We start from the raw sequence: 17305 nt of genomic DNA on the forward strand, positions 1-17305 counted from the left end.
AGGAGACAAAGTCCTGTTTGAAGGTCATTCACGAAGTTAAAGAGTAACTTGGGGTAGGGGGGAGGTTAGAGCTGGTTCAACTGAGTCTGAAACTTGCCTGTTGCAACAGTGGGCTACGCTTCTGGACTAAAGCGTTGGAATCAGTGACCCAGCTTTCTCCCTCTTGGGCCTGCTGGCAGGGACCTGGCCTAACGCTGCACACAAAGCCCACAGAAAGCTCAGCTCACCTCCCCCAGGCTGAGGCCGCTGTCAGAGAGGATCGTCACTATGATCTGACCTAGACCTTAACATGAAATAAAGCAATTGGTGTGAAGTCCCCATCATCTCTGACATTTCAGAATTCCAAGATTCCCAATCTGCCTTTCTTGCTAGAGTAGTGGGCAAGCCAACTGGCCAGTGGTAAACCCCAGGCCCCTCAGTCTGAGCCTCTGATTGATTGAAGGGTTGTCAGTCTAAGAGGCACGATGGGTCTTTTCAAGGAAAAGCAAAGGGTGAATGTGAATCTCAGTATATGTTTAATTTGATGAATGAGCTAACAAATTAATGAGTAAATGAAGGTGATGGTCTGTAAGTCAAGGATGGAGGTAGGGTCAAAGAAAGCTTTGTAGTGAAGATGCTGGGGCTGAGTCTGAAAAGGTTGGAGCAAAGCCAAAAGCTAGTAAGGGGGCTCTAACCATAGCAAGAGCCTTCCTTCTGGGCCCCTCCCAGTCCTGCCTACTCCTCCCACTTGACAGGCTCTAGCAAGTGTTAAATCCAGGGGAACACTTTGCTCCCAGATATTGTCTTGCCAGGTTTACAGCCACAGGGCAAGGTCCAGGTGGACAGACCTTTCCACCCCCAACTTGACAGGGCTTCCCAAAAGCTCTCCAGCACCCAGAGGCAGTGTGTCCAAAGCCCAGTCTGGGTGACACAGCCATGGTGCTCTGGAGTCTGGTGCTAGGAGCCCTACTGGTGGCCACTGTGGGGTGCCTGTGTCTGCTAGGGCTGTTCCGGCAGCACAGGCCCCAGGAGCCCCCTCTGGATAAGGGCTCTGTGCCCTGGCTCGGCCATGCCATGGCTTTCCGGAAGAATATGTTTGAATTTCTGAAGTGCATGAGGGCCAAGCATGGGGACGTGTTCACAGTGCAGCTAGGGGGCCAGTACTTCACCTTTGTCATGGACCCCCTCTCCTTTGGCCCCATTCTTAAGGATGTGCAAAGAAAACTAGACTTTGTGAAGTATGCAGAAAAACTGGTGCTAAAGGTGTTTGGATATGGCTCAATACAGGGAGACTACCGGATGATCCACTCAGCCAGTACCAAGTACCTCATGGGGAATGGCTTGGAGGAACTCAACAGAGTCATGCTGAAGAGCCTGTCCCTGGTTATACTGGGGCCCATGGGCCACAGTCCAGATGCCAGTTGCTGGCGTGAGGATGGCCTCTTTCACTTCTGCTACAAGATCTTGTTCAAGGCCGGCTACCTGAGCTTGTTCGGCTACACGAAGGGCAAGGAGCAGGACCTGCTACATGCAGAGGAGTTATTCATGCAGTTTCGTAAGTTTGACCGCCTATTTCCCAGGTTTGTTTACTCCCTGCTGTGGCCCCAGGAGTGGCTAGAAATCCGCAGGCTCCAGCGTCTCTTCCACAGGATGCTCTCTGTGGAACACAACTTGGAGAAGGACAGCATAAGCAACTGGATATCCCACATGCTGCAGTTCCTGAGGGAGCATGGTGTGGCCCCCGACATGCAAGACAAGTTCAACTTCATGATGCTCTGGGCCTCCCAGGGGAACACGGGGCCTACCTGTTTCTGGGCCCTCATGTTCCTCCTGAAGCACCCAGAAGCCATGCAGGCTGTGAGGAAGGAGGCCACCCAAGTCCTGGGGAAGGCCAGGCTGAAGACCGGGCAGTCCTTCGACTTCGAGGTCAGTGCCCTGCACCACACCCCAGTGCTGGACAGCGTGGTGGAGGAGACTCTGCGGCTGGGGGCTGCGCCCACCTTGCTCCGGGTGGTGCATGGGGACCATACCCTGCAGATGGCCAGCGGGCAGGAGTACCTGCTCCGCAGTGGCGATATCGTGGCCCTCTTCCCTTACCTCTCAGTGCACCTGGACCCTGACATCCACCCCGAGCCCACTGCCTTCAAGTATGATCGTTTCCTCAATCCCAACGGCAGCCGAAAAGTGGACTTCTACAAGGCAGGCAAGAAAGTCCACCACTATACCATGCCGTGGGGTTCTGGTGTCTCCATCTGCCCTGGGAGGTTCTTGGCCATCAGCGAGGTGAAGCTCTTTGTCCTGCTCATGGTCACATACTTTGACCTGGAGCTGGTGGACCCTGACACGCCTGTGCCTCCCGTGGACCCCCAGCGCTGGGGCTTTGGCACCACGCAGCCCGGTCACGAGGTGCTCTTCCGCTACCGCCTGCAGCCTGCCGAGTGAGCTCTGCCGGCACGGCTGCACAGCTGCCCCTTGGGGGTCTCTGCCTCCTCATACCCCCTGAAGCTGCCGCTCCCCACTGACGCCCTCCCCTGGCTCTGGTGGCGCCCCCTGCCCCTGTCCTAGTCGCCCTTCTTGCTCTCCAGCCTCCTTCTAGTCACCTCACAGGCTTCTCGTTCTCTCTCTAAAACACCATCTCCCCCAGCGGGCTCTGCAGAACCCACCTGTCAGAGGAAGTCCAGGGGGAGGGGGCTCCCTGGGGGCAGCTCAGTTTGGGAGAAGTGCCTCGGCAAGCCCTGCGGTACAGAAACTGGCTGCCGTGAGTAATGCAGCGTCTTGCAGCTGTTAGCCCCACCCCCCCACCCTGCTTAATTTTTTTCCTCAGCACTTACTCCACATCCTGTGGAATTCAGGTTCTGGAACAGTATGGTCCAATAGCAATATGAGGCAGGCCGCATGTGTCATTTTTCATTTCTTAGTTGACACATTTTTAGGAAGGTAAAAGAAACAGGTAAAACTTATTTTTATAATATATTTTACTTAACTGAATCTATCCAAAGTATTAGCATTTCAACATGTAACCAACATAAATATTAGTGACATATTTTTACGTTTCTTTTTTCATGTTGTCTTCAAAATCTGGTACATGCTTTTCACCCTGGCAGCATGTCTTGGCTCAGACTAGCCACTAAGTGCTCGGAAGCCACCTCTCAGCCCCTCCCTTGGTTCCCACAACTTGCTGAGCTCAGGGCTCTCTCCTACTTCCAGAACCCCCGTGTCCCCAAAGGGGTCTCACAGCACCTATGACTTACTTGGCCTATGCGGAACTCAACATCTGTCCCCCCACCCCTGCCCTGAGCTACCCTTTCTAAGCAGAGGTCTCCCTGCCTCTCTCTGCCTAGGACTCCACTGCCCACTCCAGCATCCCTCTCAGCCACAGACAAGCAGGCCCCAGTCTGTCAGCCTGACCCTCTGTGGTGCCTCTGAACCATTTCCTCTCTTCCCCACCCCTGTTGCCATTCTTATAGCTCAGAACTCAACATTTCTCTCCATCCTGAGACACCCCTCTGTCTACCCTGCTGCTAGAGAGACCTTTTTCCAAAAGTGCCTCTGGTTGTCACTTTTACTCTTGATTCCACATCAAGCTGGTCTCCAAATTTTCAATCCAGTGCAATCCGATGTTGCCAGCTTTCTCCAATCGAACTCTCTATAAAGGATGCTTGTGAATATAATAACCACAGTGTTGCTCATGTGAAACCTTCATAAGATTGTGTATCAATGATACCTTAATAAAAAAAGCATGCTTCCTTGCTTTTACTGCCAACCCCGTTACCAGCTACTCCTGGAAGCCTTTTTGGACTCCCCCCATTCCATCTGGCCAGGCATCATCTTGACCTCCTGGGGCTCCCCTAGCACTGTGTGCATCACACCACACCTGTTGTATCTTTGCTTTCTGGGTCCTGGTTTCCTCCACGTGCCCCCTGCCCTAAGAAACGACTTCATATCTTATTCTTTCATCTCTGACCCCCGGTTCCCTAAATGTAGATTAAATTATAGAAACCAGTTTCAGCTAATGTACTTCATGTCCTCAAATCATTTCCTTACCCTCCCAGGCCTCACCCAGCTTTCTGGCATATGAAATGGAGACGGTCCTCATTGCCAGACATGCTTACCAGGGCTGGTATGGAGGGGCTGCTGCCCAGAGTGGTAGCTAGCTGATGGCCCTGGCTGGGGCTGGGACAGGAGGGGAGTGACTGTGGGTGCTGGCATAGGGTCCTGGAGAAGGGAGGCCAGGCAGTATGGAGGCCCTGCCAGGCCCACCCAGCAGGGCTTCTCTCTGCTGCTCCACCCACATCTCTAACTGGCCTCTTCCCTTTCTCTTGAGGCTGCCTGTTCTGCCATGAGTTTTGCTAAGATACTAGGCTGGGGCAGATTCAGGCAGGGGCCAGGGCTGGGGCAGAAGTCCATTCCCACTAGCTACGCAGCTCTGGGCTAGAGCCTGCCTTCCTCTGGGTCTAGTTGCTGCAAAATGAGACATCTGCCTGGAGCCTGATAGAGCCGACTGGCCAGGATAAACCGGATATCCCATCCTACTCCACCAGATGCCAGAACACAAAGAGAAGAGTTACATGAGAGGCACAGGAGAGGGAGAAGGGGCCTGGGAGGCGAGGAGCCATCCGTGGGGAGTTCAGCAACAACCTCTGCACACAGCCAGGCCTGTGCCCGAGCAGGTGTGGCGATGGGGTGAAGATGCAGGCCTTCACACACTCCTTGGCCTTGCCCGGCCCTGAGTGCTGCATGCTGCCCTCCTTTTCCCCACTCCCAAAGAATGAGGAGTCTGGCCTGTGGATATGGTGGAGCAGGGACAAGGATCCAAGTCCACTGGGTCAGGACCAAGGGGTCTAATTCAGCATGACCACGTGCAGCCCTCCCAGGAACTTCATGGATCCAGTGATCTGCTGGAGGGCATGTCTGGGACTGAGGGGGCCTCAGTGGGTCAGGGGTGAGGTGAATGCGGGTGTGCCATCCTACAGTCGGGGGTGTCTGCCGGGACAGCAGGCCTCGTGAAGCAGCAAGCACCCGGGATTAGAGTGTGGACACAGAGGCCAGTGCCCACCTGCTGGCAGGGGATGGCCCCATGGCACCTGTACTTCTAAGTCCCCTACATGGGGACTGCTGGAGACATCCTTTACAAGATCCACCCTTCCTTCCCTGGCAGAGGCCTTGAGGCCTTAGGAAGACCAAGACCTGCAAGATTGGATATAGTCACTATCTGTCCTGACCCAACAGTTCCATCCTCTCATTTTTGCACCAAATCTCTAGTTTCTGCACCAAATTCTTTCTCTATCAGAGAAAATCCCATCTTGTATGTTCTTTCTTATAAGCTACAATGATAGCTTACAACAAAGCAAGATCAGGGATGACCCACCATTGGTGGGAATGCAGGCACCTGGGAAAGAAAAGAGATTTTCTTCCATAGGCAGTAACTGCTGTGAAGGCTCACACCACACTTCACCAGGTGGAGGGGGCAGCCCTGCTCTCAGGCAGAGCCATGCCTTCCCCTCTCCCTGGCTCAGCAGAGGAAAGGGTCCACCTTGCCTCAGAGCCTGAGGGCCTGGAGAATCCTGGGGGCTTTCCCAAGATGCCTGGGAGAGCTTTGAGCAGGGAAGACAGGGAGCCAGGCCTTGGGGCAGATGGAAGGCAGCAGGACGGACCAAGGGCCAGGCTGGGCAGTGAGGTCGGGGTGGAAAGGGCTAGTCCCGGCCCAGGCTGTGAGAGACCACATCCAGCTCACTTCCTGACCAGTGCCAGCATGCCTCACAAACTGCCCTTCAGCCAGAGTCCTCACTGTGGTCGGCTACAGGATATGGCAACTAGGACAATGAAGAACCAGTGGGTCACCTGCAGCCATCCCTCCTTTCGTTAGGGCACAGGCTTCACAGCACTTCCTGTATACCTGTTCTTTGCAAAGAGCACACTTCCACACATCCACAGCAGAAGAAAGACATACAGGAAAACAGAAAACCCATGAGCACATACTCACATATTTGCACACAGTGTCACATTAATGTGAGATCCACATAGACAACATATATACTATGCACAACCCACACCACAACACAGATTCACACAGATGTCACACATACACATATACAGTCTGCTAATGCTGGTGACAAGCCCTTGCTGGGTGTCCCTTGCCTGGCATACTTTGCCCCATTCCATCTGTGCAGCATGGGTATGAAGTCAGGGAGCCTGTTGGTGCAGCTCAGGATGTCTCACTTGTCAGGCTGCCACGCTGGCACAACTGAGGTCTTTTATGGACAAGACTTTAGGACCTCTAAAATAGAATCCTACCCCCATGTCCTCAAACAAATCTCCACTTTCAGATGCAAAGCTTCATTTCCCAGGTGGCCAGGGAAGCTCAGAGTCCCTCCTGATGAGGGAATCTGGGGCCTTGTGGAGAGAAAACTAAAGGCCCCAGAGCTGAGAGAGAATGGGGGCTCAGGAAGACACAGAATGAAAGAGCAGCGATGTCAACTCAGACAGCATCCGAGGACAGCCCTGCTCATGATGTGTGTGCTGTGATGAGGCTGGCTAAAGCTTGGGAAGAGAAGAAAGACTGGGCAGAATACTGACCACCTGCTCAATTCTCCATCCATCCAGTCATTCACTGCGAGAAGTACTTTGTGAGCACCTACTACCTTGTGAACCCTGGCTGAAGCACCCCCCAGTCATGTGTGGTGCTGCCCTCTGTTCCATCCACCTTGAGGTGTCCTTCTGCGCACTGCTGTCTGCTTGGCTCTGTGCTGGCTTCAGCAAAACAGACCTGGCAGGATGAGGGCAGTTCATGTGACATGGTTCTGGGAGGTGGGGAAGAGCAGAGAGTGCTTAGAAGCTCAGGAAAGAGAGATGTCACTGTGGACCAGCAGCTCCCTGGGGAAGGTTTCTCAGTGGACAGGTCAGTGGGCAGGGGGATGCCGGTACCTGAGACACCCAGGCAGGGCACATCAGGCCATAACTGTCAGCCTGCAAGTAACAAAACACCACCACCCCAAGCTGCAAAGTAATTTATTGTTAAGTCCAGGACTGGGATGAGCTTCAGCCATGCTCTGGCTCTGAGGATGAACACACTAACCCCAATGACCTGCTCTCTCACTGGGCCATCACCTCGTCTTCTGAAGTTGAGTTGTGAAGGTGCAGCTCCAGACCTCACACCTTCAGCTTCCATTTCTTGCCCTCTCAGCTTCATTTTCTTGCCCCTGTTTCAGCAATGTATCTTAGTAACATTGCGTTTCACAAGCCCTGCCTGGGTCATGTGCCCATCCCTGAATGAATCACTGGGCCAGGGAAACATAAGGCTGTAATTGGCACAAGTCCCATGCTTTCCCCAACCTCTATGTAAAACGCAGGGCAGGAGTGGTTTCCCAGAGCAAATAGGATTTAGTTACAAAACAAGGGTGAAAGGATAGCTGGCTGGAAAATGATGACTGTTACGTAAGAGTGCTGGCCAGCACAAAAGCGCAGAGGCGGCAACAGCAAGGCATCTGGGAAATGGAAAGGGGAGTGGAGACCTCTAAGGGCAAGATGTGGTGGGTGGGACTCCACCCGCAAAAGCGCCAGCCTAGAAGTTGGACAAAGGTGTTGGACTGGACTTCAGGGTGCCCTGAAGGCTCCTGAGGAGGGACGTGGGAGGCAAAGGGAGAGGCATCCTCCTGGGCCACCAGGAACATGTGCTCGGCCTGCCTCCCACATGCCTGGGCAGCTCCCCATGCCCAGCACCTCCGGCACCCCCTGGTCACTGGCCCTGGAGCCACCAGCAAGGCTGCAATATTAAACAATGCTGCAGCAATACTTTCCCAGCTGATGCAGGGAGGAGATCAGCCTGCGGGGGAGGGGGGGGCCTGAGGCCACTCCAAGGAAGAGAGGAATGATGGCTGATGGTGCCAAGAACACTCCGCCATCGGGTGCTGATTAGGTGACAGGAGGGCACGATGACAGGAACCAAACCACAGAGGTCAGCTGGGAACCTATCATGGCAGTTCAGGAGGAGAGTATGGGGTCCTGGAGGGCAGAGAAGGAAGAGGAAGAAGGCAGGAGGGAGCCAATGCTGCTGATGGTGAGAACTATGAACTGACCACTGTTTAGCAACATGCTCGCCGAGGCCCTTGGAGAGAGGGCCCAACAGAGCTGCCCCCCAGCCACTCTCACCACACTGAGGTATGGCCACTCAGCCTTCATTTTTCCCTATGTGCCCCTTGGGGAGGTCTTCAGCTTGCCTCTCCCCAAGGTTATCCAGGCTGGTCATTTCTTCCTAGGCAGTGAACCTGCTACTCTCAGAAGAGGTGGATGGCAGGGCCTGGGCAGTGTGAGGTGCCTGATGCTGTCTGAGCACGGTGGCCAGGAAAGCCTTCAGGTACTGACAGAAGCAGTGGCTGGAGAAGGCATAGAGTCCAGGGGTGAAGCAGCAGTGAAGGAATGTGATGCTGTCTGTCACCTGCAGTGCATAGTCCAGGTGCTGGCTGGCCCTGCAGTCCCCAAAGACCTGCAGGTCCTGCAGCGAGTGCAGAAACAAGGTGAGACTGTACGGGGACCATAGCACAAAGAAGGCCACCACCAGGGCTATGGCTGTCCTTAGAGCCCGCCCCTGGCCTAGGGGCCTCAGCCTGACCAGGACAGCGCCGATGCGAGAGTAGAACACAGTCATGACAAGGAGTGGAAGGAGAAACCCCAGGAGGTTCTGCTGAAAGCGAAGGAAGAGCTTCCAGGTGGTCCCATGCCCCCCGAAATCTGCATAGCAGTTCCACACACCCATGGGGTGCTCATGCTTCCTGACAAAGACCATGTCAGGGATGGAGACAGCCAGGGCCACAGTCCATACAAGGGCAGCAAGGAGCAGACGCTTGGCTCGGGTCCTCAGCCTGTGGTAGGGCTGAGCGTGGACGATCTCCAGGTACTTGTCCAGGCTCATGCAGCTGATGAAGAAGATGCCACTGTAGAAGTTAATGGTATAGAGGGTACTCACCATCTTGCACCAGAAACTTCCAAAAACCCAATGCCAGACCACAGAGATGCCCCAAAAGGGCAGTGTCACCATGAAGAGAAGGCTAGAGATGGCCAGGTTCAGCAAATACACCTCAGTCATCCGCCTACGAGGCACGTGCCAGAGCAAGACCACCAGAAGAAGGAGGTTCCCGCCGAGGCCTAGCACAAAGATCAGGCTGTAGAAGACTGGCAGGAAGACTTTGCTGAAGGACAGAACCTCGTCCTTCCTACAGAGCAGGAAGGCCATCTCATCCAGGTAGTCCTCGTAGTCATAGAAGGAGCTGTTCTCAGAACTGGCGGCCTCAGTGGTGAGCGGGAGAGGGGAGGCAGTGGTGGCCATATCAGGTGGACACGCCCCATCCTGGGTCTCTGTGGGCCAGAGAGCGGTGGGAGAGAAATAAGATGAAATCAGGCTTTCCGTACCTCTCTCCAAACCTACTTTTGCTCATGCTCTGGGATGCTCAGCAGGCAACTCATCCACATCAGCACCTGCAGTCTAGCAAGTAAGAGCAGGGTGTGAGCCCAAGGCTACCATTCAATCCTTATGGGGAGATTCAGGTGTTCTCACAGTGTTCACTTCTCTATTACGGCTTCTCGTCTTGATTTGCTCCCTCATCACCTGAAAATGATGACAATACTTTTCAGCTTTTCCTTTGTCATTTAGGGACACCAACCCACCTGCTTATGGTGTCTCCAAACTCTTCCTCAGGTGTAGCCCATAATATTCTTCTTTCTGTGGCTTATGGTTCTTTTCCAAATGAGAGATTCTGTTCAGTGGGGCTTATTTTATCTATAAATGTCCAGTGTGCCCACTGTAGTGTTGAGCTTTCTTTACTTCTATGGCCTGAGGGTTGCCCCAGGTTTTGTTATGTTTAAAATATTTTGTTTATAAATATTTAGCTTTACATCAATATCTTCATTTATAAATACTTTATGTTTTAAACATATTTTATCCAGTCACTAGGTCTGTAGCAGAGAGGTGTGGTCCATCATATTGATAGACTCAGAACCTACTAAACTTTTCCATCCCTCACTTTCTTTAAAATAATAACAATAATAGTGCCTATATCATGGGGTTCTTGTGAGGCTTAAATGTGAGAATTCGTGTAAAGCACTTCAAGCTCCACAGAGTGCCCAGACCATAGGAGGCACTCAATAAATTCTAGCTTAAATTACTGTTTTGCCCAGAACCAGATCCATTTTCTTCCCACCAGCTTCTCCCTTGTGTTTGTCTAACTGGCACCACAACTATTCAGTCACCTCAGCCTGAAACGTGGAGACATGCCAGGTTCCTTCCCCACCCCTCACCACCACCCAGTGAGTCCCTACTTCCTTATTGCCTTTTGAATATGTCCACTATCTGCAAGCCCCACAGAAACATACACATGATACTCTTTCTGACTGGGCGGCAGAAGCCAGAGGCATGGAGGGGGGAGCTCACCATCCATGGTCAGGTCCCCTTTAGGCCAGCAGTTTCCCAGGTTTTCATCTTATTATTAAAAATAATCTCTAAAAGAGAGCTTCACATGAACCAGTGATAAGAGTCTGTCATGAACCAAGGGTTATGCTCAGTTGTGCTGAGTGTTCCACAAGGAAAGAGACATCATATAAAACATACTAGATTGCTCACCGGTGGGGAAGAGGGTTAAGGAAGAAAGAGAAGGAGATTAAAAAAAGAACACGTGGCCCACACCGGCAATCCGCACGGCCACCAGAGTGAGGCCCAGAGGCAGGTGATGGTCATGGCGCAAACTGAGAAATGCAGATTAAGTCCACCATGTGCCTCTGCATTTTATATTTTATCCTTTGGATCAAATGAGGTTGACCTTTTTAATAGGTTCAAATGCCAGTTTATATTTCTTCTGTGAATAATTTACTGTTTCAATGGGTCGGGTTCTCATTTTATAAGAGGTTTTATAAAGTAAGAATTTCAGCCTTTTACATACATATTGCAAACATTTTCCCCAGTCCTTCCTGGTAGAAGTTTTGTCTAATTCATTTTGAAGCAGAATTTTGAAAACAATGCTGCCTCAGGCCCCCAGCTGCCCCTCCCGGTTCTTCCAGCACTGTGACCTCCCAGCCGATGGAAACAGGCCACGCTGCTGGGGCGGAGCCTCTCCCAGGGGGCCGCCTTGTTCTGCCACTCTGCGAGCCTCGGCACCACCCTTGGGATCCTGCCACATGGCATCTGGGCCAGATGCTGGGGGAGAGAAAGACGTGCCCTGTCCCCAGCCCAGCAGCTCAGCCTGGGCGCCTGTAATGAGGCCAGGTTCTGCTCCTGACTAGCTTCTGGAAAGTGGCCCTGTGCCTTCCTTCCTGGTCCTGCAACCCCATCCTGTGCTTCTGGGGTCTCCTGTACCGGAGCCCCCCATTCCCTGGGCAGCAGTGAGGACACCCATAGCACACGGTTGGCGCTGGGAGTCTGTGAGCTGCCAGGGTTGGGAGGAAGGGTGCTCTTCTGCACTTGGGCCCAGTAGGGCTCACTAGTCAGGAGTTGCCACTAATGAAACACCAGCTCTTCTGGTGTATCAACACTGCCTTGATCCTGACCTGATTTCTCAAAGTCCTTGACTTTTGCTTTAACAAAAGTTAAAAGTTTTGCTTTAACCAAATCTGATGACTGCTTAGATCATAGCCAGAGGTCAGGGTCAGCCAGGCCCAGGCTGGATCAGGCCACCTGTACCAGATTCCCTCCTGGAACACTGATGTCTTCCCTCTCAGGGCCTCTGGCCTCCTCATCTTTCACTCTAGGAATCTCTTCGGGTCCCCTTGTCCTCTGGGGCCACCAGCCCCTCCCACAAGTTTCACCACTAACACCACCAACTCGAGCTCCCCACGCACAGGTGCCCCTCGGCCGGTGTGCCTCGCTGTGGAAGTGCAGCAGGCAGTGCAGGGAGGAACTGGCAGTCCCATTTAGCCCAGAGGCAAAGCGATGGCTCCACAGTCACACAGGGAGTCGCCGGCCGGGCCGCGTCAGACCCGGGCCCTCAGACTCCAGGACAGCGCCCTGGCCCTGCTGTCGTCTCATTGCTCAGCCTCCGTTTTGCTCTGTCCGGGAGTCACCAAAAAGAGCCACCTGAGAAAGGTATGATTTGGGCTCAGGCTGTCTCAGCTGTCCAGAATATTGACCTAAGTGTCTGGTCTAGCCTCTGTAGATTCCCCACTAGTGCCCCCAAGGCTTCACGGAGCCTCCTTGAGAAACACAGACTCCATGTGACTGGCGGAATAATGGCCTCCCAAAGACACCCACGCCCTAATCCCCAAAACCTGTGACTATGTGACCTTATGTATCACAAGGGACTTTGCCAACGATTAATTTAAGAATCTTGAGATGAGAAGAGTATCCTGGATTATCCAGAGGGGCCCAACGCGATCACAAGGGACCTTTCAAGGGGGAGTCAGGAGTATCCGGATTAGAGGAGAGGTCAAGGTGGAAACAGGTGAGAGTGACGCAGGGACAGACAATGCATGCAGGGGGCCTCTGGACACTCGAAGAGGCAGGAACAGATAGAGTCCCCTCTGAGACTGCAGAAGGAATATGTCCCTGCCAACCTACTTTAGACTTCTGACCTCTAGAACTTTAAGATAATAAACTTGTGTTGCTCTAAGCCACTGACTTTGTGGTAATTTGATACAGTGGAATAGGTAATAAATACACTTCCTGTGACCTCTTGTGCATCTCAGACTGAGGGAGTGAGAGCTCACCTCCTTCATCTTACAGGTTGGAAAGTGAGACTCACCGAAGGGGAACAACCTGTGCAGAGCCCTCAGCAAGTAGTCAGCGGCTGCGCTGAGCCACGAACCCCATGCTCCAGACCACCCTTCAGGTCCCTGCGAACCCACCCCTAACTGGTGATCTGGCCCCATTCTGTTTTTGCTTTTTTGTTTTCACTTTTCTTTATTGGCTGAATTCATTTGGCTTATCCAGCAACATCTTGAGAGGAATGAATGTGGGTGTCAGTTATTCACATCCTAGGTAGTAACTTGACCGACCCCAGAAGCTCTGCAGTGGACCTTCGTTCTCAGCAGAGAGTTGTAGAGGCTAGAGAGGGAGGCTCTAGGGAGGAGGGGCAGAAAGAGCAAGGTCAGCTGTGCTTCCCCTACAATGAGGCCAAGGGCACACGGGTGACCCACAGCTTGACTCTGGGGCAGGAGTATCACCCTCTTGGGGACCTCCTGGGGCCGCTGGCCCGGGCTGGCTCCAGCTTCGGCTTAGCGAGAACCTCTGGCTGGAGAGCAGCGTCTCCTCCTGAGGATCCCTCTGAGTGCTCACCTCCCAAGGCCTCTCAAAGAAGTCACAACTGAGGCAACAAGAGAGGGCGTTTCTGCATCTATCTAGATAAGAAGGCAGCCTTGTCAGTTGGTTTCTTTCTGTGAGCTGAACACTCACATGTAATTTTCCTACTTAATCCTCACCATGGTTCTGGGAAACAGTGTTATTATGATTCCCATTTTCCCAATGAGGAAACTAAGGCTTGGAGAGGTGAAGCTCAATTGCCCATGGCTTCAGATCAGCAAATGCTGGACCCACGACTGGATGACCCTAACAATACAGGGCAGAACTGGTGACCCTTTCTCCCAGCTCCTCTTTCAACATGGACTAAACTTGAATTTGAAGGAAGAGCCTCTAGTACTGGAACTTCTGGCCTCTGCAACTGGTAGCAGAGAAGATTTAAAGTAGGCAATGTGCTGGAGGTGGTTCCTACAGACTTGTGAGAGCCAGTTATGCAACATGTGAAGGCATACAACAAACACTCATGGAATCAAACAATTCTTCATTCAGTGATATTAATATGGTGGTTTGTGATTGGTCACAGTGGAAATATTTCCACTGTGTCAAATGCTATGAAGTGGAGCATCTCCTCCCTCCATTGTGCCACCCCCCCCGCAACAAACACACACACACATCATCGGTGAGAGCTGGTTGGTAAACATTTACCAGCACACCCTCATCAGGACCCCAGGGAGCTTGACCAAATCCTGTCTGTCTCACTTCTTCCTGTGTCTCCCACCACCTTCCACATCAATCCCACAGCTGCCCTGCTCCTTGGCTCCTTGAGGAGAGGGTCACGTGTGGGTTGTCCACATATTGAGCTTGCTGTCCACACTGCAGCTGAGACCAGTGAACAAATAAACAAGATCCAGTGTGACCCCAAGAGGCCACACCAGCTTTCAGAATATAAAACCAAGAATAACATCTGAGATCACTTCTCGTGGACGATAATTGTTAGAAATCATATCCTTTTAGATGCAGCCTAAAACCTCCCCTCCCAGGAGCCTGCCCAGGTACTGGCCTGCCTGGTGAAACCCTGCCCCAGCACCCCAAACACTTGCAGAAAGTCACTCTTCCTGAAAGATGAGTCACCTTTGAGGGTCCCTTGCCTCCCTTGCGAGACTGGGGATTCCCAGGGGTGGGAACTCACCAGCACATGGCTGGCATCTCAGAGGCATTCAGCAGATGATCCTAGAATTAATCAGCACTGACCTCTCTCCCTCCCTCTTCTCTCCCCCCATTTCTCCCTTGATGGTTTTCTGCCTCACGGGGTGCCCTGGACACAGCTAAGCCAAGACCTCCTTCTGTAAGTTGCTTCCCCACACTGGGCCAGCCCTGCCCCAGTGGCCTTGGGAGCCCACAGCCATGCAGCATGACTGGTCCAGAGCCCACACTATTTCCACTTCATGGGCCGCCTCCAGCGGGCATAGCCGCCCAGGACTAGGGTGCAGGATTTGCCCTCTGGTCACCTCAGCTCCCTCCCCCAGGAGGCTCTCCCAGCTATTTAGAGAAGACTGGGGTGGGCACAGAGCCCCAAGGCCTGGCCCAGTGCCCTGTGTCTATAACTCTGGCATGCCCCTTTGCACCCCTGCCCAGTGGGGGCTGGAGAAGTTGAGGCAGGACTTATGCTTGACCCACTCTCTGACCTCAGTGTCTGGCCTTGGGGCACGGGAGGCAGGAAACCTGGTAAAAGTGTTAGGATCACTGTTTTCTTCCTCCTGGGTCTGGAAAAACACCAGGTATCAAACTACCATGTGCATAATAGTAACAACAACAAAAATGAGCCCAGGCTCACCAGGCACCCACCGCAGGCACCCCACTCTTGGAGCCCACGTGTTCACTCGCTGCATCCCTGTGATCCGATCCACTCAGATACCTGCTATCTCCTCTGTTCTACAGAGAGAGACCAGGATGCCTGAGTGGAAGGGCGCTTGGGGGGTGCAGGGGTGGCGTGTGAATGGAAAGCAGAAGAAAACTGAGAGGCACACACGGAGCCCGAGAGGAGCGAAGTCCTGCGCCGCAGGCATGGCCTGTGGAAGAGACCCCACAAATGGCCAAGCCAGGGCATGGAGCTGGGTCTGTGCTTCTCTGCTCAGCTTGGGATGCCCTTGGCCTTAAGCCTCCAGGCCCTGCCAGTCCCAGGACAGAGTCGGGGCTTCCATCCTGGAGCTGATGACTTCCACAGGCCTGTTTCCTCATCCATAAAATAAGTAATGCAGCAAAGGATTTTGTGAGGATTAAATCTGGTCTAATCATTATACAATCTAACCCTGTGATCTGGGTGTGCTGGGCCCTGGGGCAAGGGGCTCTACATGTATTAACTTATTTGATCCTCACATTTACCTTACAGAAGTTAAACACTCTTATTAGCCCCATTTCACAGCTGAGGACACTGAGGCACAGAGAGGCTCAGAAAACCGGCCTGAAGTCATGGAGCAAGTGAGAGTAGAGCCAGGAACTGAGACCCAGAGCGAGACTCTTAGACACTGAGTCACATCGCCTCTCAAAGAAAATGGCTCTGCTGAGCCTGATGTATTAACGCTGTCACTGCTCGCAGCAACCTTATGAGACCAGCGTCATTGTTACTCCCATCTTATAAATGAGGACCAGAGGCTCAGAGTGGGAGTGATGTGCCCATGAACACCCAGCAAGTGTACTGCAGGATCAGAACCCAAGGCCCTGCAGCTCCCCTGGAGCTAGAGCCCTGAACCATGCACTGGGAGCTCAGCTGCTGTGGGCCTTTTCCTCAGACTCACGGGATGGACCCTGCCCTCTGCATGGTCCACCTTGGAAAAAAGGAATTTGGATTCATTGTGATGTATAAGATACAACAAAAATAATAGTAACTAGTCCTGGCTATTTACCGTAGACTCCTTACTTCCGAGGTCCTTTATATCCCTGTCCTTGCAAGTCCTCCGGGCTCCCTTTTGAAGAGGCAACAGGCATCACTGCCCTGGTTTCACAGGAAGCCTGGGGGACATGCCGCAAGCCAGACAGAGCTAACCCTAGAGGCCTGACCATTGAGCCCCGAACCACTGAATTGTCTTCACTTTTTTAGCATGTATTTTTCCTGATTATAAAAATAATATATGCTCAATGTAAAATGTAAAAATACAAGTTAAAAATAGAAAAGAAGTAAAAAAAACTCCCTAGCACCCTACCCCAGCCCCACCCTTGGGAGCATTTTGGTGCATCTTATCTGTCACCATGCCCAGAGCCCATCTGTGAACTAACCCTCCTTGGATTTGTGGCGTTGCAGAGGCTGACTGGAAGAGTGGCTTTGACCACCCCCAGCAGGCCCTTGAAACTCCCTAATGGACACACCACCTCCTGCTTCTGGAGTATGTGACACCCACACACTCTCTATACTCCCTGAGACCACACATTATTCAAGGTTTCCTGCTCTTAGCAGCAACTGGGGATGTTTGTGTCATTGATAGAATCATAAGTTAACCCCTCCTCCCAAAGGTTATATCAATTCATAAAAACTAAGCAATTTCAGAGCCGAACTCTTTAAAGAGCTGCTGCAGAAGGTATGATTTCCACATCTTTCCTGAATTGTTTTTTGCTTGATTCTTTTTTGCCTCTCTCACTGTTGCCTGAAATATTACACTAGAGCTCCTTGCATTTGTATTTCAGCATTATGCTGGGTTCAAAATGAAACACAACCAACCACCTCCACCACCCCCAGGGAGGGTGGTACACTCAGCACAGTGCAGTGTGGAAGAATAAGCAGAATACATTGATCTATTTCATAATGGCTGAGTAACTCTGGGAAAATTCTGTAACCTCTCTGAGCCTTAGTTTTCTCACCTATCAAATACCTCCTCCTTGGAATTTTTATGATGAAGTGAGTGTCTGGCACATAACCAACTTCCCAGGCCTAAGATAACACTTGGCTTAGGCTGGAATGGGTAAGAAGGAATCTTGGGACTGTTGGGGTGACAGAACTTGGGAGGCAACAAGAGAGCATGGGGGCACAAGGAGAGAATGTGGACATATGCAAAGGAGGCCTACAGAGCCAGGGGAGATCAGCCCTGAGGCTCATAAACACCACCTCATCTCCCCTCA

General features: G+C 52.3%; 2 protein-coding genes across 2 annotated transcripts; one reads left to right on the forward strand and one right to left on the reverse strand.

Annotated features, from left to right (window-relative positions):
• Positions 1-792: 792 nt before the first annotated feature.
• LOC118918395 (5-beta-cholestane-3-alpha,7-alpha-diol 12-alpha-hydroxylase) lies at positions 793-3461 on the forward strand. The gene has a single exon (XM_036897185.2). The coding sequence runs from the start codon at positions 916-918 to the stop codon at positions 2419-2421; it is 1506 nt and encodes a 501-aa protein (XP_036753080.1). The 5' UTR covers positions 793-915; the 3' UTR covers positions 2422-3461.
• Positions 3462-6972: 3511 nt separating this feature from the next.
• On the reverse strand, positions 6973-9520 carry ACKR2 (atypical chemokine receptor 2). The gene has a single exon (XM_057497363.1). The coding sequence runs from the start codon at positions 9299-9301 to the stop codon at positions 8231-8233; it is 1071 nt and encodes a 356-aa protein (XP_057353346.1). The 5' UTR covers positions 9302-9520; the 3' UTR covers positions 6973-8230.
• Between the last annotated feature and the right edge of the window lie 7785 nt (positions 9521-17305).

Source organism: Manis pentadactyla, chromosome 1 (genome assembly GCF_030020395.1).
Source record: "Manis pentadactyla isolate mManPen7 chromosome 1, mManPen7.hap1, whole genome shotgun sequence".
NCBI lineage: Eukaryota > Metazoa > Chordata > Mammalia > Pholidota > Manidae > Manis > Manis pentadactyla.